This window comes from Rana temporaria, chromosome 4, assembly GCF_905171775.1.
Source record: "Rana temporaria chromosome 4, aRanTem1.1, whole genome shotgun sequence".
NCBI lineage: Eukaryota > Metazoa > Chordata > Amphibia > Anura > Ranidae > Rana > Rana temporaria.
Genome location: NC_053492.1, coordinates 383,771,653 through 383,796,178, shown reverse-complemented (window position 1 = coordinate 383,796,178; position 24,526 = coordinate 383,771,653). Strand labels below are relative to the sequence as shown.

General features: G+C 41.3%; 1 protein-coding gene across 2 annotated transcripts in view; it reads right to left on the bottom strand.

Annotated features, from left to right (window-relative positions):
* The window catches only part of SMYD3 (SET and MYND domain containing 3), a 702,152-nt gene that overhangs the window by 262,624 nt on the left and 415,002 nt on the right, over positions 1 to 24,526 (bottom strand). For both annotated transcript variants that reach the window (XM_040351062.1, XM_040351063.1), the window contains exon 7: positions 123 to 190. In XM_040351062.1, the coding sequence (XP_040206996.1) occupies positions 123 to 190 (68 nt within the window). The remainder of the gene's footprint in view (positions 1 to 122; positions 191 to 24,526) is intronic.

Below are 24,526 nucleotides of genomic sequence, written 5' to 3'. Positions count from 1 at the left end.
TTTTGCGTATGTGTGTGTTTCCTTGTAATTTAACAGTGGAAGTAGTTTCCTTCAGAAAAACCCTGCTGGCTACCAAAAAAATAATAATTTAGTCACTGTGAATAAGGCAGTCTATGCATTACCTGGGATAGAGGCCAACACCAACGTCCTGCATCTCCCCATCACTGATGGTGAAGCTGTTACAAGTCACCTGTAAAAACAAGCAAAGTAAATCCGGGATTAGTGGGTTTCGACCTAGAGGAAAAGAAACATTTAATAAATAAAGTCTATAGCATTCAGCAAATTGCTCTAGAAGATCATAAACCACCAATGCCAGCAGAGGAACAGGTTCAAGTTTTTACACATGTGTCCTAGTTTCCTGCAATGTTTTACCCTTTCACTAGGACCAGTCACAAAAACATAAATAAAATGAAAATATTGGTTGGTATAAGGTGTTCTTAATTAACTAAAATAATGAGAACTTATGTAACCAGGAAGCTAAGTGTTTCCAATGTTACAAACCAGACCTTTACAAAAAGCATGCAATAAAATTATATAGCTGGGACAAGCTACAGCTTGCAGCAATATGTTTATTAATTAGCACTTTTGGTAATGGGGGTCCAATGGCATTAGTTATTTAGTACTGCTGAAAATTACATCTACATAGATATAACTGCTACTTAAAAATCGTTAACAAAAAAAGAAGCAAATAGACACACAGCTCTAAAATGTTCATTAGTAAAAAGTGCAACAATTTTCAGTGCTGTATGTTTTTGCCGATAAACTCACTTGTAAATAACCAATATTATCATAATGATAGTATACATTTTGCCTGAGATTTAAAGCTGAACGCTGACCAAAAGACTTTGGGCCAGATTCATGTAGAATTACGGCGGCGTAACGTATCCCGTTTACGTTACACCGCCCCAAGTTTTCAGCGTAAGTGCTTGATTCACAAAGCACTTGCGTGTAAACTTGCGGCGGCAAAGCGTAAAGCCGTCCGGCGCAAGCCGCCTAATTCAAATGGGGCGTGTACCATTTAAATTAGGCGCGTTCCCATGCCGAACGTACTGCGCATGCTCCGTTTTGAAATTTCCCGCCGTGCTTTGCGCGAAATGACGTCGCCCCGATGTAATGTTTTGATCGGCGACGTGCGTAACGTACTTTCGTATTCCCGGATGTCGTACGCAAAAAAAACAAATGTAAAATTCGACGCGGGAACGACGGCCATACTTTAACATGGATGGTTTAATTTTACACCATCTAAATAGCACTCTTAACTTTACGACGAGAAAAGCCGACTAGCGACGACGTAAGAGAATGCGACGAACGCGCGTACCTTCGTGGATCGCCGTAAACAGCTAATTTGCATACCCGACGCAGGAAAACGATGCAAACTCCACCCAGCGGCCGCCGGAGAATTACACCTACAATCCAAAGGCGTACAAAGCCGTATGCCTGTCGGATCTATGCCAAAAGCCGCCGTATCTTGGTTTGAGGATTCCAAATCAAGATACGATGCTGCAAATTTGAAAATACGCCGGCTTATCAGTAGATATGCCAGCGTATTTCTGCTGTGAATCTGGCTCTTGTTTTGGCAATTTGCATTGTAAAAAGAAATGAACACCAATGAAGTATGTGCAATGTGTAGTCACTAATGTGATACTTTATTTTGATTCCCCCCATACAGTAACATCAAGTTTAGGGGTTACACAGGTTTAGATAAAAGCTGGTGCATGCTAAAAATGTTGGTGCCAAAATTCCCATGCAAAAAGCTACTGATGAGACTGTAGTGATGGTAAAGAAGGGCTCTGATGTTACAGGGAATCTTTGAAAGTAAAGGTTTTTTTTTTTTTTATCCAGCAGTCACTTGACTGAGAAATTTGGTTTAAAACTGCACTGTCCAATTATCACAATCAGGATAGTGCTACATGTCAGCTAACAGCACTTTTTTACTTCTATATTTTAGACTTTTAGATAGAAGTAAAAAAATGCTGTTACAGGAAAAAAGGCGATACCATCTTTGTCAGCTATCGCTGTCCTGACTGTGAGGAATTGACCAGCACAGTATTAAACCCAATTAATCAAAGTCACACTCCTGGTTGACACCATCACTAAGGCCCCCGTCTGCCTGTCATTTTTCCAGATGGATCTGATGGGAAGGTCCATGCATGGATAGGCGGATGTAAATATACTGGGGCAGATCCACAAAGGTATTACGCCAGCTTATCTCTTGATACGCCGCGTAATTCCAAATATTGCGCGTCGTATCTTTGTTTTGTATCCACAAAACAAGATACGACGGCATCTCGGCTAGATCAGACAGCCGTACGTCTTAGTACGCCGTCGGATCTAACCTGCACTTTTTTCGGCGGCCGCTATGTGGCGTTTCTGTCGAATTCCGCGTCAAGTATGCAAATTAGCTAGTTACGGCGATCCACGAACGTCCGTCCCTCCGGCGCATTTTTTTAGGTCGTTTTCGTTCGGCTTTTTCTAGCATGCGCACTGGGATACCCCCACGGACGGCGCATGCGCAGTTAAAAAAAACGTTGTTGACGTCGGGTCACGACGTATTAACATAAAACACGCCCCTATTACATCCATTTGAATTCCGCGCCATTACGCCGCCAAAGATACACTACGCCGCCTTAACTTACGGCGCAAATTCTTTGAGGATTCGAAAAAAAAAAAAAAAAAGGCGGCGTAGTGTATCTTAGATACGCTGCGCCCAGCGTATTAATGCGCCGAGGTACGTGAATCTACCCCACTCTATTTAACCACACCATCTTTAAGCCATTCTCACCCTGGGTTTATACTCAAGTCAATACGTTTTCCCATTTTTTGTGGTAAAAGTAGGTGCCTCGGCTTATACTCGGGTCGGCTTATACTCGAGTACATACGGTAATTCAAATTTTGGTAGAAACACCCCTACATTTTGAGGCTGTTATCCCAAAACCTGTGATGGAATAAGACAACTTATTTCATAAGAACTCAAGACTATTTTGACGGCTTAGCTGCACTAAGATAGCTACTATCCACATAACTGCCATGTTTGTCTGTAACATTTGCATGACAGAAAGTTTAGGAAAATAAGACCTTACATACAGGTTGTCCAAGGCTGCATCTATCTATTGTTGGACACGGTACCAGTGTTAGATAAAGCCAGGAGGCGATAGAGAATAATGACTTGGAATAAAACTACTATATCAGTCACCAGTTTATCCTGCATGAATCACCTTATTATCACTGAACCACATTATATAAACATTTATTTGACCTCTTGGTAGTTGCAAAATGTATTACTTCACTATTTAAATATCTTATGTTTCTGGAAGCATTTATTTGGTATTTGTAATCAAGCAATTGAATAGCTACTAAGCTCACTCTGAGCCCAACATCTTAAAAATGCATTAGCTGAAAAGTGCCATTAGGAAGCTTATGAGACAAATGTATAAAGGAAATTAGATTAGTCAGTAGTTTGTGACTTCAGTATTGGAAATAGTATAAAAACAATTACACAAATCACTAAATTGTTGGGTAGAGATTTGGAAGATCTTAGAGAGGCACACAGTTATATTTTAACCTGCTTTACAAAATAATACATTGGACTATTTGTAATTTTGGTAATAACAGCAAGTTTACAATTTGTAGTTGTTACACCAGGATATAGCCCCACACCCACGACCAAAGCATAACCATGGTGATCTGTTCTGAATCTAGAACAAGGCATAACAAGGTCATGTACACCAAATAAAGTGAAAAGTTATATTACCATAATAAATCTGAAGTCCAGGCAGACATATAAATACATAGCCATTAATGTCTAAACCACTGGCAACAAAAGTGAGTACACGTAAAGTCCAAATTGGGCCCAATTAGCCTTTCTCCCTCCCCAGTGTCATTCAACTTGTTAGCGTTACAAGGTCTCAGGTGTGAATGGGGAGCAGGTCTGTTAAATTTGGTGGTATCGCTCTCACTCTCTCATATTGGTCACTGGAAGTTCAAAATGGCACCTCATGGCAAAGAACTCCCTGAGGATCTGAAAAAAATTGTTGCTCTACATAAAAATGGCATAGGGTATAAGAAGATTTCCAAGACCCTGAAACCGAGCTGCAGTATGGTGGCCAAGACCATAGAGCGGTTTAACAGGACAGGCTCCGCTCACAACAGGCCTCACCATGGTCGACCAAATAAGTTGAGCGCACATGCTCAGCATCATATCCAGAGGTTGCCTTTGGGAAATAGATGTATGATTGCTGCAGAGGTCGAAGGGGTGGAGATTTTCCTTCCTGATTGGCTGAGACACATTAGTGGCAAACTTTGCTCCTGCTGCTGTCAATCAAAGTCAGCTAGCCAATTAGGGAAGAGAGAGGCCAGGGCAGGGCTCTGTTCTGAAGGGGCACAGGGAGCTGTGAGTCAGCTCGGGTGCCCCATAGCAAGCTGCCTGCTGTGGGGGCACTGAACAGGAGGGAGAGGCCAGGAGCACAGAAGAGGGACATGAGAATAGGAGGGCAAATCCACTGCAACAGTGCAGGTAAATATAACATGTTTATTTTTTTATAGGACAAATTTGACTTTATCATAACTTTAAATGGTTTAAATACCCTTGGCAGTGTTATAGGTTGTGCCAACCCCTGTAACTTTTGCTGCATAGTTTTACCTGCATCTAATTGTTAAGAAAAATATAGAAATAGTGTTACATTCATTTGTACATGTGACCAAAGTCTGCTAAGCAAAATGGAACAATGTACATGCACTTGCATTACTACAGACTTACAGTAGAAAAGACAAGTACACTAGTCATGAACATACAATACTTTTCTGCAAAGAAGATGCTTTTTTTTGCCTAAACGCATAATTGATTATAAAGTAATATAGTTTGTAACAAGAAATTACACAGACCAGCTGAAATTAGAATAAATGGCCATGAACACTGACATTATACAATATTAGTCATTTGTTATTGGAAAGGTCAATGTATTTTTAAGAGGAAGTCAAAACAATAATCCAAAGTAATCGCCTAGCGATGTCACCATGAAAATTATATTTTTTCTGTATTTTCTATGTGTCTGTTGCTTTACAAAAACTAGATCTATTGAATTACAGTATAATGCATAAAATATATTGTTGATGTATCGATTTATAACAATGTAGTATAGTTTGGTCACTCCTTGCATAAACAGCCCATGTCAAAGAGAATGTGTTTTCGAATTGCATGTCCTATTCCATTCCTTTATTATTCATGTTTTTATGCAAAATTGGAACAGAAAATAAAGAAATATTGATTTGCTCTTTTTACATCCAACGCCATTATTGACCTAGTCTTAATTAGACATTGTCCTGAAAGTCAATTGCAAGTAGGTAGAAATATTGACAATATCTCCCTAGATGATGTAAGGAATTTGGCAGGCCATAAAAATGTAATTATGCAGCTGGATTATCCATTCAGTATTTAAGGGCAGGCAGACCAGTTATTTGCATCCCTACCACTGCCTGACTATTATTAGACTGGATTTAAGAGAGGTAAATTATCATTTTTATCTGTATATTATATGTATGTTTTCACCCCAGAGAAACTATCTCCTGCTCAAGATTTTAAAGCCAATTAAATCAAATGAAATATGAATAAACTAGGTAGCCTAAATCTTCTTGCAATATCTATTAACCCAGAATATGAAATTTGCTGCAGATTGTGCTCAGCAGTGAGAATTAAAACAAACTTAACTAATATAAAGTAGAACTTGCATTTGGGAAGTGTGATGTCACTGCTACATGGATTTTATTAAATAAAGTTTGAATTTTTCTGCCCATTGGGGTGCGGTCAACCTCTGTTCTCTGGATGTACATTTGAACTAAGGTGGTCATGGATCGGACCAGCACCTAATTGCACAGTAGAGGGTCTGATACATGGTGAATCCACATTTAGCGGGGCTTGTTTTTCTGTTGAAGATTTTGATAAACAATCACAGTTCATTCATTGTCTCCACTCAGTACCTTCTACTGTTATAAAACAGTTTACATCCAATTCAATGTTCACTTCATTAGGAATCAACGTATCAAACTTTTTCTCCTATTTTAAAACTTCACTCTCTCTGTTCAACCCTCTCCAATGCAACTTTAATTCTATACTTTAGTGCCAATACACTTTAATCCAGTAGAGTTCCTGTTATGGAATTTTTGAATAAGCTCAGAGACCCCTCTTTATATTCCTAATATGTTTATTGATCCCAACTTGGAGTGTCTGTGTGGTTCTTTTCACATATTGCAAACCACATGGACATTCCAAAACATAAATAACACAAGTTGTGTAGCGCTTACTCCCGAAGGAGCTGTGGAAAATTTGCCCAGGTTATTTCTGTGCGTTTATTTTAGGAAAGAAACGGTTACACGAATAAGGGCCAGTTCACACCAGATGCAGTTCCGTGCAGTTCAGTTTTTTCTGCACCAATACAGTCAGTTCTGTTCAGTTTCTGGTCATTTTCTGCACCAGAAACTGACCGGAAACCGACTGGAACTGACTGCACAGGTGTGAACTAGAGCCATTAGAATACATGGAAAACAATGTGCATGCATTTTTAGTGCAGAAAAAAGCGCACAGAACTGAGCGGAACTGCGTCTGGTGTGAACTAGCTCTAAAAAAAATAAAATAAAAAAGAACACTAAAGTTAGCCTGATTGTGTTGTATATTATGAAAGACGATGTTATGCCGAGTAAATAGATACCTAACATGTCACGCTTTAAAATTGTGCACACTTGTGGAATAGCTCCGAACTTCAGTACTTAAAAATCTCCATAGACAACGCTATAAAATGATTACAGGTTACATGTTTAGAGTTACAGAGGAGGACTAGTGCTAGAATTATTGCATTCGCTCTAACATTAACAGGGTATGTAACTGACCTCACCGCACGTCCCTGGATCATGTGCAAAGCAGGGGGTGGAGGGAATAACACAGGCATGACTGTGAGGCTTCACTAAAGCTTACAGAAAATGGTAAAAAGAGTGCTGCCAATGTGTCATTATTTGTCTTTGTCAACATTTTAGCAACAAATATATTTTTGGGTTTAACCACTTCCATACCAGGCACTTATGCACCTTCCTGCCCAAGCCAATTTTGAGCTTTCAGCACTGTCGCAATTTGAATGACAATTGCGTGGTCATGCTACACTGTACCCAAATGAAATTTGTATCATTTTGTTCCCACAAATAGAGCTTTCTTTTGGAGGTATTTGATCACCTCTGCGATTTTTATTTTTTGCGCAACAACTAAAAAACAAATTTTGGAAAAAAATTAAGTTTTTATTTTTTTCTGTTAATTTATTTTGTAAATAAGTAAGTTTTCTTCTTCTATTATGGGCACTGATTTAGCGGCACTCATGGGCACCGATAAGGTGGCACTGATAGGCACCGATAGGCGGCACTGATAGGAGGCGTTGGTATGCTGCACTGATGTGCATTCATAGGCGGCACTCATAGGCGGCACTGTTGGGCACTCATAGGCGGCACTGGGCACTCTTTGGCAGCACTGATGGGCACTCATGGGTGGCACTTATGGGTGGCACTGATGGGTACTTATGGGTGGCACAGATGGGCACTGATAGGTGGGCACTGAGCAAAGATGGGCACTAAGAGGTGGCACTGATGACACCGAGAGGTGGCACTGATGGCATTGCTGGGCATCATTACAGTCAATGCCCATGTTGCCATTCAGTACCCATTTGTGGGCACTGATTGGCATCGATTGAGTTTTTTTTGTTTTATTGTTTTTTTTTGCTCCATTTGGCAACCGGGGGGCACTCCCTGTTGGTCCAGTGTTGGCATCCGAGGGGGGACTGCGCTGATAAACAATCAGCGCGAACCCCCCCTGTCAGGAGAGCCGCCGATCGGCTCTCCTCTACTCGCGTCTGTCGGACGCGAGTCAGCCATGGTTGGACACGGCTGATCAGGTGGTAAAGAGCCTCCTCTTTACCGAGATCGGAGATGCAGGGTGTCAGACTGACACCCCGCATCACCGATCGCCGCGCTGCGCGCCCCAGCGGGCGCGCCCTGGCATGAAATCCTGCAGGACGTCAATAGACGTCCAATCAGGATTTCACAACCACTTCCCGGACGTCAATTGTATATTGACCGGGCGGGACGTGGTTAACAAAGAAAATTTCTTACCTTGTGATTTCAAGATCTTTATAAGTAAGGACAGTAAGCTAAGTAAATGGTATACAGAGCAAAATAATGTTGGAATGTAATGTGTAGATAATAAAACATAGCTGTATTGTACGTTGTAGTAATATAGTAAAAATAGTTGAATGAAACTTGAAAAATAAGAAAGAGAAAGCTAAAAAGGGCGAAGCGCAGAACAGTTTGTATGTGTCACTTATGTCTATGAGAGTCATTAGAAGGACTTCATAGGTAAAACTGAATTTATCGCTTTTTAAATTAACTGCACCAAATGCACCAACTGAACTATATCTTTAAAATTACCTAAATCTTGCACAACTTATGACAGCCATATTCATATACAACCATATAAACCAGAAGTTACCTTTTGTACACATAACAAAAAGCAAGCCATGGTAGTACTTACATATACTTTAAAAGTTACTTTGTCAGATAGGCATTGTTTAAAAAAGGGCGACAGTCCACTTTAAAAAGTGATATTTTAGATCCAATCAGAAACCAGTGGGCTACTTAAACCTCTTTAGGATAGTACTGACAAGGTATCCCTGCCATAGTTCCTGACTTTGTTTCTGTCCGCCTTGTAGTTCTGGATATTCCCATGCACCATGGTGTCCTCCCCTCTTCCTGTTGCATTAATAATAATACAAACATAGAAAATAAACAAAAAAAATCCAACAGAGAAAGTAGGACCACGTTGGCCATGGCAGTTGATCTCGGAGACCTCAACAATGGAAACTCACATTTTGTTATGTAGGATATCCTAATTTTTTCCACAAGAAATAATAATTTATATATTTACTTATACAGTTTTTTGTCTTTGCTGCTTTGATTACAGTATTGTAAGTTGTTTTTAAGCTTATGAGATCTCACAGCATGAACACCTAGCTAATGATTGGCAGACATGTACAAGCAAATAAAAAAATCAGTGGCATCTGAATAGAAATACAAGGATTTTTTTTATCTTCTTAAACTAAAGTTATTATTATTATAATAATGATTGGAAGGCAAACTACAGTATAAGAAATGGTATATCTACTAATTCTTGCATTTGACATATTTTCATTTCTGCTGCACTGGACACATCAAATGATGCAGAATAGGCTGTGTGTTCCCTGGAACCGAAGATGGTAAATATTTTTCCTCATTATATGAAATATATCTCTTCTTCTACATTTCTTTTTATGTCTGCCAAATTGGCAACTTAAAAGAAAACAAATCAAAGTCACAGCTGTTTGCTGAAAGCAAGTTTTTTTTTTCTGAAATAAAAAAAAAAATCTAAATGTTACGCCATTGAAACATTTGACTGCTTGCTGTTGTTACAGCAAAAATGAAAACTGCATATACCCACATGTTCTCTGCTTAAAATTAAAATACAGCATGACATATTTAAAAGGAATGGGAGTATAGTCATTTTGTAGGAATCTTTAATGTTTATTTAAATTTATGGAGTTTTTAAAAAAAAAAAAACTAACACACATTTTTTATATATGAATGTATATTTCAAGAAGAGCTTGTAGTTATCTAATATGTACCATTTCGCATGCTAAATTGATAGTTTCCATAGCAAAAAGCAGATACGGTAAATCTTCACATCAAAGGTCATGTGAATTGGTTTTGTATACATTTTCATTATTTACTATGGTCAGGACTACAACTTGAAATTCATATATTATATATACACACACAGTTTACATACCCTGGCAGAATTTATGATTTATTGGCCATTTTTCAGAGAATATGAATGACAACACAAAAACATTTCTTTCACTCGTGATTAGTGTTTGGCTGAAGCCATTTTTTTTTTCAAATCAACTGTTTACACTCTTTTTAAATCATAACGGCAACAGTCATGGTTAGTGTTTGGCTGAAGCCATTTATTATCAAATCAACTGTGTTTACTCTTTTTAAATCATAATGGCAACAGAAATTACCCAAATTATTCTGATCAAAAGTTTACATACCCCAGTTCTTAATACCGTGTTTCCCCCTTTAACATTAATGACAGCTGACAAAGTATTTTGTGGTATTTGTGGATGAGGCTCTATCTTCTCAGATGGTAAAGCTCCCCATTCCTCTTGGCAAAAAGCCTCCAGTTCCTGTAAATTCTTGGGCTGTCTTGCATGAACTGCACGTTTGATATCTCCCCAGAGTGGATCAATGATATTGAGGTCAGGAGACTGAGAGGGCCACTCCAGAACCTTTACTTTATTCTGCTGTAGCCAATGACAGGTTGACCTGGCCTTGTGTTTTGGATCATTGTCATGTTGGAATGTCCAAGTGCGTTCCATGCACAGCTTCCTGGCTGATGAATGCAAATGTTCCTCCAGTATTTTTTGATAACATACTGCATTCACCGTGCCAACCATTTTGACCAAATTTCCTGTGCCTTTGTAGCTCACACATCCACAAAACATCAGTGATCCACCTCCGTGTTTCACAGTAGGAATGGTGTATCTTTCATCATAGGCCTTGTTGACTCCTCTCCAAATGTAGCGTTTATAGTTGTGGCCAAAAAGCTCAATTTTGGTCTCATCACTCCAAGTGACTGTGCCAGAAGGTTTGAGGCTTGTCTCTGTGCTGATTGGCTATTGTAAGCTGGATACTTTGCAGCATTTGCGTAGTAATGGCTTTCTTCTGGTGAATCGACCATGCAGCCCATCTTTCTTCAAGTGCCTTCTTGTTTGTGCATCTTAAAACAGCGCATGTTTTCAGAGAGTCCTGTATTTCACCTGAAGTTTGAGGGTTTTCCTTTGCATACCGAACAATTTTCCTGGCAGTGGTGGCTGAAATTTTAGTTGGTCTACCTGACCGTGGTTTAGTTTCAACAGAACCCCTCATTGTCCATTTTTGATTAGCGTTTGAACACTGCTGATTGGCATTCTCAATTCCTTGGATATCCATTTCCTGTTTTATACAGTTCAACTACCTTTTTACACAGATCCTTTGACAATTCTTCTGCTTCCCCATTACTCAGAATCCAGAATTGTCAGTGCAGCACTGGATGAAAGATGCAAGGGTCTGTCAGGAGTCCAAAAACGCATTGACCTTTTATACACACACACACACTAATTACAAGCAAACAGATCAGAGGTGAGAATGGTTACCTTTAATAGCCATTCACCCTTTGTGTCAACTTGTGTGCATGTTATCAAGCCAAAATCACCAGGGTATGTAAACTTTTGATCGGGATCATTTGGGTAGTTTCTGCTGCCATTATGATTTAAAAAGAGTAAACACAGTTGATTGTTAATAAATGGCTTTAGCCAAACACTAACCACGAGTGAAAGAAATGTTTTTGTGATATCATTTATATTCTCAGAAAAATGACCCAAGAAATCATAAATTCTGCCAGGGTATGTAAACTTATGAGCACAACTGTATATATATATATATATATTGAGTAGGCCCTCCTTTTCCTGGCAAAACAGCCCCTTTTGCTGCCAAAACAGCCTTGATCTGTTGAGGCATGGATGCCACTAGACATCTGAAGGTATGCTGTGGTATCTGGCACCAGGCCATGAGTAGCAGATCTTTTAAGACCTGTAAGTTTTAAGGCGAGGCCCTCCGTGAATCAGACTTTTTTCCATCACGCCCTACAAATGCTGGACGGATTAAGACCTGGAGAATTTGGAGGCCAACAAAGCTCATTGTTGTGTTCCTCAAACCGTTCTTGAATCATTTTTGTAGTGTGGCAGAGAACATTATCCTGCTGAAAGAGGCCACTGCCATCACAGAATACTGTTTCCATGATGGGGGGTTTGCTTGGTCAACAACGTTTAGGTAGGCGGCATTAGTCAGCTAACATCCACAGGATGTGGACCGGGGCAGTATTTAAGGTTTCCATGCATAATAATGCCCCAAGCATTATACTGCCTCCTGTCTTCTTCAGGTAGGTGACACACCCAGCCATCCTCATGATGTAAAAAAAAAATGTTATTCATTAGGCCAGGCCACCTTTGTCCATTGTTCTTTGGTCCAGTTCTGATGCTCACGTGCGCATTTTAGGCACTTTTGGCTGTGCACATGGGTCAGCATGGCCAACCTGACTGGTCTGTGGCTATGCTGCCCCATACATAACAAACTGCAAATGCCCATTTTTTCTGGGTTCGGTTTTACCCCCCACTAGTGGCCGAAAAAGGGTTAAAAACCACCGCAAAGCAGCTCCGCAGAGACGCTTAGCCGGCGGTATAGCCGCGGTGTCCCATTGCTTTCAATGGGCAAGAGTGGTGGAGAAGCGGTAAACACACTGCTCCTTCACCACTCCAAAGATGCGGCTAGCAGGACTTTTTTTTATGTCCTGCTAGCGCACCGCTGCAGTGTGAAAGCTCTCAGGCTTTCACACTGGAGAAACAGCAGCCGCTGTTTCAGGTTGGTTTGCAGGCACTATTTTTAGAGCAATAGCACCAGCAAACCGCCCCAGTGTGAAAGGGGTCTAAGAGTTACAGAGGAAGTCTAGCTTTAGAATTATTGCTCTCGCTAGAATGTTTACGACAATACCTCACATGTGTGGTGTGAACACTGTTTACATATGTGTGCACAGCGTACATATGTGACCGCTTCTGTGCATGAGCACGGGGGGACAGGGGCACTTTAATAAAAAAGTTCTTCTGTCTGTAACTCAACACCGTAATGCGAGGCTTTCTCCCTGGTGTGGAGAAAGCCTCTTGAGGGGGGAGGGGGCGAGCAGGCAAGTCAGGACACTCTCTACTTTGCAGATAGAGAAAGGAGCTGTGTGTTAGTGGGCGTCCTGACACTCCTGCTCGCCCCCTCCCCCCTCAAGAGGCTTTCTCCACACCAGGGAGAAAGCCTTGCATTACGGTGTTGAGTTACAGACAGAAGAACAGGAAGTGAGCATTTCTCAGAAGAAATAAGGACATTTAATAGCAAAATCGAAGGATGAGGTAAGTGAAGGAGGACTGCACTAAGGTAAAGGAAGCCATTTAGGGAAAAAATGTTTTCCTTTTACCACCCCTTTAAGATTGGGAGAGCTAAAACGAATGTATGCCAGCTCCTGTAACACCGTCTAGACTTTAATACTTTTTTTGCACCAGTTCTAGATTCATTTATACTAACCTTCCATCTCTCTTTTTTAGACTTAAACTGCATTTTAAATACATTTACAATCTTTATGCAGAAACTGACTAATGCCTTGTACACACGATCGGAAATTCCGTTGGGATAAACTCCAACTTCTGACGGAATTCCGTTCAAGCTGCCTTGCATACACACTGTCACACCAAATTCCGACCGTCAAAAACGTGGTGACGTACAACACTACGGCGAGCCGAGAAAAATGGAGTTCAATGCTTCCGAGCATGCGCCGAACTTGATTCTGAGCCCATGCATGTTTTTTTCTCCATTGGAGTTTCATACAGACGAACGGAATTTCCGATATAATTTTTTTACCTGTTCTCTTTCTAAGTTCATCGAAATTCCCAAAGGAAAAACTCAGATGGGGCATACACACGGTCGGAATATCCGATTAAATTTTTTCCGATCGTGTGTACGTGCATAACATTCTTTTAATTGAAGAGTTGACCTTGTTAGTTAGGAAAAAATGTTGTTTATTATTGAAGATAAAATTGTCAAATTAGGCTTATGTTGTATCAGGGGAACAGAGACTGTTTGTGCTTTGCAGAAATATGTTCAGGTCATTTCTTCAAAGTGTCCAACTCAGGCCAGAGGTAGTAATGGACTGCTGGGATATTCATTAATAAAACATTTTAATAATGCAAATCATAAGTTGGCCTTTAGCTATATTTAAGTCATTTTGCAATGGATTATGAAAATCATGCAGTAAGCATCACATGCTGTTTGATATGCTAAAATTCTATGACAGATTACTGAATAAATAGACCAGATGTCTGCTGAGACTCACTAAACTAGACAAACTAAACTGCTAGTACCACAACCCAGCAAAGGTTGAAGGAAAGAAATGTAAATTAATGCATGCCCACATTGTGACCGATTTACTAAAGGAGTAGAGCATATTTACTTTGCAAAGTACATTCCTACCTTGCAATGGACTTTTCACTTATATTAGAATAATATAAGTTGTAGGTGATTGATTGTCATCATCCCTTAATTGTATACTGAATAGAAAGAGAACCCTCATCTATGGGACTTTAACCAACTCCAGCCCCGGAAGATTTCCCCCCCTTAATGACCATGCAATTTTTTGCGATACGGCACCGCGTCGCTTTAACTGACAATTGCGCGGTCGTGCGATGTTGTACCCAAACAAAAGGTATGTCCTTTTTCCCCACAAATAGAGCTTTCTTTTAGTGGTATTTAATCACTTCTGCAGTTTTTATTTTTTGCGCTATAAACAAAAGAAGTTACAATTTTGAAAAAAATACAAATATTTTGTACTTTTTGCTATAATAAAAATCCAAAATATGTAAAAAAAATCAGTTTAGGCTGATATATATTCTTCTACATATCTTTGGTAAAAAAATAATAATTTACAATAAGCGTATCTTGATTGGTTTGCGTAAAAGGTATAGCGTCTACAAAATAGGGGATAGATTTTTTTTTACTAGTAATGGCGTCAATCTTTTTAGCCGGACTGAGACATTGCGGCGGACGCTTTTGACACTTTTTTGGGACCACTGACATTTATACAACGATCAGTGCTTTAAATAGCTACTAATTACTGTCTACATGTCACTGGCAGGGAAGGGGTTAACACTGGGGGTTGATCAAGGGGTTAAATGTGTTCCCTAGGTGTGTTCTAACTGTGAGGGGGAATGTGGCTGACTAGAGGAGGAGAAAGATCGTTGTTCCCACTTAGTAGGAACACACAATCTGACTCCTCTCCCCTGACAGAACCGGGATTTGTGTGTTTACACACACAGATCCTGGTTCTCGCTGTCACGAGCAATTGTGGGCACACACATTTGGCTTCGGGGACACGCTGCGGGTACGTGCGTATCACCGGAGGCGTCGTAAAGAGCCGACGACTCGCGCAGGGGAGATAACCTGCCGCAGTATAACTGGAATAGCCATCCATGCTGTGCTTTGTAGAATGTGCTTTTATATTTTTTATGTCATTAATAAAGACCCCTTTTTTACATATTTTTACCAAATCCTTTAAAGATATAATTCATTATAGATGATAATTTATTGCCATTTAAAGTCCCATATATGAGGGTTCTCTTTCTAGTCAGTTTCACTTACATTAGTACATGCGTTGAAATTTTACTCTGCAAACACCCAAATCACATGCAAGAAAAAAAAAAAGATTTTTGCTTTCAAGTGATTGAATGATAGAAGTCAGCACAGTTTCACCCTCATTCACCAAGATAAATGAAAATGCTTTCCTCCTGAAGTAAATCAACCACAATGAGGTTGACTTAATAAAGGGAAATAGGCTGTAATCTTTGCAAAATAATTTTTCTTCAACTTAGTGTATGAGGTGAAGTTCTGCGGATTTCACTCATCCAATCATGTGCAGGCAAAAAAATAAATAAAAATATTGGCTTGAACGTAACTGGGTATTCGTTGCAAAGTGAATTTTTACCATATTTACTAGGCTAAAAGAAAATTCCCTTGCAAAGCGAACAGTCTATTTCTCTTTAGTAAATCAATTCCAATGAGGCTTAAAGTAACTGTCAGGAGAAAACACAATCAGTGCATCTCCAATATGCAAATGTCCCACTTCCGGACCGCCCGCCGTCATTATACGTCACTACTTTGAAGAGGAATACCATTGTTATGGCAGCAGCTAGCTACCATAACCCCAGTATCTTCTTCAAAAGCGGGCGGTCCACTTTCATATAAAAGTGGTCTCTGCGGCAGGTTCGCATCAAGATCATTTTTATCAACGGCGGGAGAGGGCCTCCCCCTCCCGCCGCTCTCTGCCGCTTACCGGAGCCATCAGCAGTGGAAGAGGCGATCGGATCCTCTCACGTCTGTGGCCTGGAGACGAGTGAGGGGAAGATGGCCCCCACCCTTCTCCATACCACTGCAGGGCGGAAGCAACGTCAAAACATCCCTTCCGCCCAATGCTCTTAAAGCAACATATTATTTTTTTGAAATGACATTACTTTTTTTATTGCATTTTAGTGTAAATATGAGATCTGAGGTCTTTTCGACCACAGATCTCATATTTAAGAGGACCTGTCATGTTTTTTTTTCTATTACAAGGGATGTGACCTATTTTTTTTTTCAAAAACAGTGTAAAAAAATTTTTTTAAAGTAAAATAAATAAGATTTAAAAAAAAAAAATTAAAGTGCCCCATCTCGACGTGATCGCGTGCAGAAGCGAACACATACGTGAGCAGCGCCCGCATGTGAAAACAGTGTTTAAACCACACATGTGAGGTATGGCCAAGATTGTTAGAGCGAGAGCAATAATTCTAGCCATAGACCTCCTCTGTAACTCAAAACATGCAACCTGTAGAATTTTTTAAACGTCACCTATGGAGATTTTTAAGGGTAAAAAAAGTTTGTCGCCATTCCAAAAGCGGGCGCAACTTTGAAGCGTGACATGTTGGGTATCAATTTACTCGGCGTAACATTATCTTTCACAATATAAAAAAAATTGGGTTAACTTTACTGTTGTCTTATTTTTTTTTATAAAAAAAGGTGTTTTTCCCCCCAAAAAAGTGCGCTTGTAAGACCGCTGCGCAAATATGGTGTGAAAAAAAAGTATTGCAACGATCGCGATTTTATTCTCTAGGGTGTTAGAAAAAATATATATAATGTTTGGTGGTCCAAGTAATTTTCTAGCAAAAAAAATGCTTTTAACTTGTAAACACCAAATCTCAGAAAGAGGCTCGGTCCTTAAGTAGTTAAAATGTTGCAAGTGCATAAAAAATACTTGATATTGCAGAAATCCAATGTGCTGGCAACTTTCAGTTTGGGCTCAAAACGCAGTGCACCCACTGCAATAAAATCCCAACCAGCAGTCATCACTTCCTGCTACACCTTTACTAGTAAAACTAAAGTATGTATTTAGAAAAGAGTCAGTAAAATGCTGGTGGGCATACTTTCTAATATTACATATTTCAAATCCACTAACTAAAAGTATTACTTCCATTTCATTATTACAATTAAAGTATAAGAAAAAAAAATAAGATTTTTTTTTTTTTTTTTAAAGAGTGCAGAGGATATAGAATGTCTGTTTTTATTGCTGTTCGTGTCCCCATTAGGCCCCGTACACACGACAGAGGAACTCGACGTGCTTGGCACGTCGAGTTCCTCGTCGAGTTTTGGGATGAAGCCGCCGAGGAGCTCGGCGGGCCGGCTTCTCCCATAGAAGAACGAGGACAACGAGAAAATAGAGAACATGTTCTCTATTTTCTCGTCGAGTTCCTCGGCGGCTCCATCGAGCCAAAACTGTACAGACGACAGAGATTCTCGGCAGAATCCGGGTTTTGACCAAGTTTCTCGGTGAATTCTGCCGAGAATCTCTGTCGTGTGTACGAGGCCTTAGAGAGATTCACTCTATTTGTCCTGTTGACCATTATCACTAAAAGTGAAAGAAAATCCCAAAGTTTGGGTAGTCAAAAGAACAGGAATAAAGGGGAAATCTTTCAATAGGGACACTAGCTCTGGTGACCCTGGTGACATTACTTTGGAGTGATCTCCTCGTTCTTCCTTGTTGTGGATATGGAACAGGAAATGAACAGAAAGCCCACTAATGGGCATAGATGGCAAAAAAACTGTCAGGGGCTAAAAAAAAAAACATTCTATCAAAAATAATAAAAGATTAGCCCTAAGTTCTACTTCAAAGTAAAGAAAAGCAGACTTTCAGTGTCTGATAATTAGAACCCTTATGTCGCCTACACACGGTCAGAATTTCCGACCACAAATGTTCGATGTGAGCTTGTTGTCGGAAAATCCGACCGTGTGTAGGCTTCATCGGACATTTGCTGTCGTAATTTCCGACAACAAATGTTTGAGAGCTGGTTCTCAATTTTTCCGACAACAAAAGTTCTTGTCGGAAATTCCAATCGTCTGTAGCCAATTCCTACGCATGCTCGGAATCAATATGACGCATGCTCGGAATCATTGAACTTCATTTTTCTCGGCTCCTCATGGTGTTGTACACGATTGCGTTCTTGACGTTCGGAATTTCCAACAACATTTATGTGACCGTGTGCAAGACAAGTTTGAGCGAATCATCCATCGGAAAAAAATCCACGGTTTTGATGTTGGAATGTCCGATCATGTGTACACAGCGTTTTTCAGGTGCATCTGGGCTAAAAATACCACCTGTAATGCGCCTGAAAAACGCCTCCCCTGCAGCCGCAGTGTGAAAACCCATGTGCTTTCACACTGGGGCGGTGTGCTTGCAGGACGTTAGAAAAATTCTTGCAAGCAGCATCTTCCGGGCGGTTCGGGAACGGAGTATACACCGCTCCTCTATTGCCCCTGTCATTAAAATCAATGGGCACCGCTGCCAAAGCACCTGCAAAGCGCTTCAGCAGCGTCACTTTGCAGGTACTTTTAACCCTTTATTCAGCAGCTAGTGGGGGTTAAACAAGTCCGCTAGTGGCCGAAAAGTGCTGCTATAACAGTGGCAAAGTGCCGCTTTACCGCTAACACGCCCCTTTACCCCCGTGTGTGAAAGTAGGCTAATGAATGACCACTTGTGGGGCATTGTACAGTTGCGGCTTCTCATTCAGACCATCACAGCATCTTCAAAGCACTGACTCCCATTGAGGCTCTGAGATGTCATGTGATTTATTGCCAAGAAGTCGATGCTGATATAGATATGAATCTATACCTACCATGAAAGTCCCTTGGTAACATCTACCACGCAGATCAAAGGTTCCCTGTCCTCCCCTAACCAGAAAATGTATTTCCCTCTCCTCTTCTCAATACAAAAGTGGAGAGGTCTTCTGCTGTTGTCTGTAACCAATAACAAAACCAATAAATATCTGCGCAAATAATATACAACCCCTCACTAAAACAAGCCAGCACTTTCGTTTTTACACCAATGTAATATAAATAATCCGAAAAAAGTGCAGTGCTATAATAAATTCCTCAGATAAAATAATATATATAAATGGATATCAATCCAATTTCCTATACAGTATAACATAAAAGAAGCAGAAACAAAACAATATGAGTAAACTCCCAAAATAGTGCAACTAAGCATGCAGTATGTTAAAGAACGGTATCAATACGGCACAAAAAAAAAGTCCAGTCAAGAGTGTGAATCCAATCTGCAGTTGTGTACATTTAATCACATATTCCTCCCAAGTGCTCTTTCATGCAGTCTTCACTTGAAATATTCCTTTTAAAAATATTCTGCTCGCCTTGGCAAACGGAGCTCTTGAATTATAGGAGATCTATAAATGCTTGGTTCCCATAAAGGATTTTTTTTTTTAGCTTATTCTCAATCAGACCATGGCTTGGATATAGGTGTCATCCTGGTGACGTCATCCCGCTGTCTGGAAGGAAGCCAAGTGTCAATACTGCATAGCGACCTATGTATAGCACATTTCTAGAAATATTCCTGTCATGTTATTCACAAGAGTGGAGTGATTGAGAAGCTGTTTCCTATTGCTTTTATCCAAGTGTTTTTAGTGATCCCAGAAGTGATTTAAATAAATGATTACAGTGGGCACTATGTTAAGTTTTTTTCTTTATATCCTATAGCCCAGTTATGGTCTTTAACCCTTTATGGGTTAAGTGTTTAAAGATTTTTACAAATTCAATTTTATTGAGTTTTGAAAAATAGAAGACACAAGGAAACAATATGGTTCATAAGACAAAGACATCAACAATGGACAGTAATAAACTAGCTGTGCTCCACTCCCTCTGACCTCCTATAATCTAGGATTGTCAGTAGATTTTAACCCCTTCCTAGCCAGTGTCATTAATACACTGTCAGTGTACAATATTATCACTGATCACTGTACTTCTGTCACTAGCGACCTCAGTGTTAGTTAGTGACCCTCCCAGATAGTGTCTGTAATGCCAGCTTTCACGCCACCTTATGACAGTCCCATTATAAGTCGCTGATAATTACCATTACAATATAGCGTCTATAACTGTTTAAAATTATGTATAGTATATTATACCATAGTTTGTAGACAATATGGGGCAGATCCACATAGAAATAGATGGGCGCAGCGTATGTGAGATACGCTACGCCGCTGTAACTTACTTTTGGCCGGTTCGAATCCCCAAAGAATTTGCGCCATAAGTTACGGCGGCGTAGTGTATCTCTGGCGGCAGAATTCAAATCGGCGATTAGGGGGGCGTGTTTCATTTAAATGAAGCGTGTCCCCGCGCCGAATGTACTGCGCATGATCCGTTTCTAAATTTCCCGGCGTGCATTGCGCTAAATAACGTTGCAACGACGTCATTTTTTTAACTTAGATGTGATTTACGTCCCGATTCACGGACGACTTACGCAAAAAAAAATTCAAAATAAACGCGGGAACAACGGCCATACTTAACATGGCAGGTCTAACTATACGCGACAAAATACCAGCTTTAACTATACGCCAGAAAAAGCCGACTAGAGACGCTGTAAAAAAATGCGCCGGCCGCTCGTACGTTCGTGGATCGTCGGAAATAGCCAATTTGCATACACAATGCGGAAAACGACGTGAACGCCACCCAGCGGACGCCGAAGTATTGCATCTTAGATCCAAAGGCGTACGAGGACGTACACCTGTCGGATCTAACCCAGATGCCGTTGTATCTTGGTATGAGGATTCAAACCAAAGATACGACGCGGGTAATTTGAAAGTACGCCGGCGTATCAGTAGATACGCCGGCGTACTCGCTCTGTGGATCTGCCCCTTTAACTGTTGCACAAACCAATTGATATACACTTATTGGGTCTTTTTTTCCCCCCAAAGACATATGGCAGAATACATTTTGGCCTCAATTTATGAAGAAATTCGATGTGTTTTAATTTTTTTTAGTGGATATGTTTATAACAGAAATGATAAAAAACAATTTTTTTCATTTAATAAAAAACCCAGTGGTTATCAAATAACACCAAAAGAAAGCTGTATTTGTGTAAAAAATAAATAAAAAAAATATAAATTTGCACAGTGTTGCATGACTGTGTAATTGCTAGTTAAATTAGAGCGGTACTGAATAACAACAAATGGTCTGGTCGTGAAGGGGGTGAAATCTTACGGAGGTCAATCGGTTAACCGGTTCATTCCAGTTTTTCTGTGTAGCTTGACCCTGTCCGAAGAAGTGTAGCTAGATGTAGCTAGATTCTATATGTATTAGTGGCATTGGAGAAATTCACTAAGGGCTCTTTCACACGGAGCGGACCGTTTCTGGGTCCGCTCCGTGTGTCTCCGTCGGCTCAGCGGGGATCCCCGCTGAGCTGTCGGCGGATAGGGCGGTCCCCGTACACAGTGCAGGGACCGCCCTGTCTCAGCTCCGCTCTGCCCTATGGGGAACCGGATGCAGACGGACCGTCTGTCCGTCTGCATCAGTTCCGTTCCGCCGGACGGAAGAAAAATAGGGTTTTCTTCCGTCCAAAAACCGGATCCCGACGGACGCGGACGCTAGCGGATGCTCCATCCGCTAACGGACGCGATCCCATAGGGACTTGTAATAACGGACAGGCAGAGCGGACGTCTGAAAGGGGCCTTAGTGAAAGAGTAGACCCAAGTTAAAAGGTAATAGTTACACAACCAAGAAGGGCATACAGCATAATATACACTATATTACCAAAAATATTGTGACACCTGCCTTTACATGCACATGAACTTAAAAGGCATCCCAGTCCTAGTCTGTAGGGCTCACAATTGATTTGGCCCTCCATTTTCTATCGAGTTGAGGTCAGGACTCTGTACGGGCCAGTCAAGTTCCTCCACCCCAAACTTGCTCATCCATGTTTCTATAGACCTTGCTTTGTGCACTGGTGCGCAGTCATGTTAGAACAGGAAGGGGCCATCCCCAAACTGTTCCCACAAAGTTGGCAGCATAAAATTGTCCAAAATGTCTTGGCATGCTGACGCCTTAAGAGTTCCCTTCACTGGAACTAAGGGGCCAATCCAACCCCTGAAAAACAACCCCAAACCATAATCCTCCTTCCACCAAAAGATTTGGACCAGTGCACAAAGCAAGGTCCATAAAGACATGGATGAGCGAGTTTGGGGTGGAGGAACTTGACTGGCTTGCACAAAATCCTGAGCTCAACCCAATAGAACACTTCTGGGATGAACTTGAGTGAAGACTGCGAGCCAGGTCTTGTCGTCCACATCAGTGCCTGACCTCACAAATAAGCTCCAGGAAGAATGGTCAAACATTCCCATAGTCACAATCTTAAACTTTGTTGTGGACAGCCTTCCCAGAAGAGTTGAAGCTGTTATAGCTGTAAAGGGTGGGCCAACTCAATATTAATCGATACAGACGAAGGCCGCGTACACACGATTGGTCCATCCGATGAGAATGGTCTGATGGACCGCTTTCATTGGTCCAAACCGATCGTGTGTGGGCCCCATCGGTTAGTTAACCACTTAACCACCAGCCGCCGTCAATTAACGGCGACAAGGTGGTTGCCTAACTGGGGGTGGACATTATGTAACATCCTCCCAGAATCGCGCCCCCCCTCGCCCCCTGGGGCGCGCACACGGGAATTTCCGTGACCGCCGGGTCCGGAGGATCACGGATCACGGTGAATTGCCGCTGATAGCGGCCGTTCACCACGTGATCGCTCCGTCCAATGACGGAGCGATCACATGTAAACAAACCGGCGTCATTTGATGACGCCGGTTCCTCCCTCCTCTCTCTGTACCTATCGGTACAGTGTGAGAGGAGAGCGCGGATGGCAGCAGCACTGTGGAATGGATCTGTGACTATTGCAGTCACAGATCCATCCATCCCTGCTCAGCCATCCCTGCATTAACCCCTGCAATACTCTTCTTTCCCTGTGCAATACTCTGCAATACTCTTCCTTCCCTGCACAATACTCTGCAATATCCCCTGCGCAATACTCTGCAATACCCCCTGCGCAATACTCTGCAATACCCCCTGCGCAATACTCTGCAATACCCCCTGCGCAATACTCTGCAATACCCCCTGCGCAATACTCTGCAATACCCCCGCGCAATACTCTGCAATACCCCCGCGCAATACTCTGCAATACCCCCGCGCAATACTCTGCAATACCCCCGCGCAATACTCTGCAGTACTCCCCGCCCGATACTCTGCAGTACCCCCCGCCCAATACTCTGCAGTACCCCCCGCCCAATACACTGCAGTACCCCCTGCCCAATACTCTGCAGTACCCCCTGCCCAATACTCTGCAGTACCCCCTGCCCAATACTCTGCAGTACCCCCTGCGCAATACTCTGCAGTACCCCCTGCGCAATACTCTGCAGTACCCCCTGCGCAATACTCTGCAGTACCCCCTGCGCAATACTCTGCGCAATACTCTGCAATACCCCCGCGCAATACTCTGCAATACCCCCTGCCAGTACTCTGCAGTACCCCTTGCGCAATACTCTGCAGTACCCCTTGCGCAATACTCTGCAGTACCCCCGCACAATACTCTGCAATACCCCCTGCAATACCCCCTGCGTCTTATTGACCCCATATCTCACTGTAAAGAGGACCTGTCATGCTATATTCCTATTACAAGGGATGTTTACATTCCTTGTAATAGGAATAAAAGTAATCAAAACATTTATTTTTGGGGAAAAACGTGTCAAACTAAAATAAAGTAAAATGAACAATAAAAATAAAAAATAAATATTTAAAGCGCCCCTGTTCCCGCGTGCTCGTATACAGAAGCGAACGTACACGTAAGTCCCGCCCACATATGAAAACGGTGTTCAAACCACACATGTGAGGTATCGCTACGAACGTTAGAGTGAGAGCAATAATTTTGGCCCTAGACCTCTTCTCCAACTAAAAACATGTAACCAGTAAAAACATTTAAAGCGTCACCTATGGGGATTTTTAAGTAGCGAAGTTTGGCGCCATTCCACAAGCGTGTGCAATATTGAAGGGTGACATGTTGGGTATCTATTTACTTAGCGTAACTTCATCTTTCATATTATGCAAAAACATTGGGCTAACTTCAATGTTTTTTTTTTTTAAAAAGCACAAAACTGTTTTATTTCCCAAAAAAATGCATTCGAAAAATTGCTGTGCAAATACCATGGGCGATAAAAAGTTGCGGCCACCGCCATTGTATTCTCTAGGGTCTATGCTAAAAAAGCATATATAATGTTTGGGGGTTCTATGTAATTTTCTAGCATATAAATGATGATTTTTCCATGTAGGAGAGATGTCAGAATTGGTCTGGGTGCTCCAGAACGCCTGATGGCGCTCCCTGCATGTTAGGCCTCTGTATGTGGCCACGCTGTGTAAAAGTCTCACACATGTGGTATCGCCATACTCGGGAGGAATAGCAAAATGTGTTTTGGGGTGT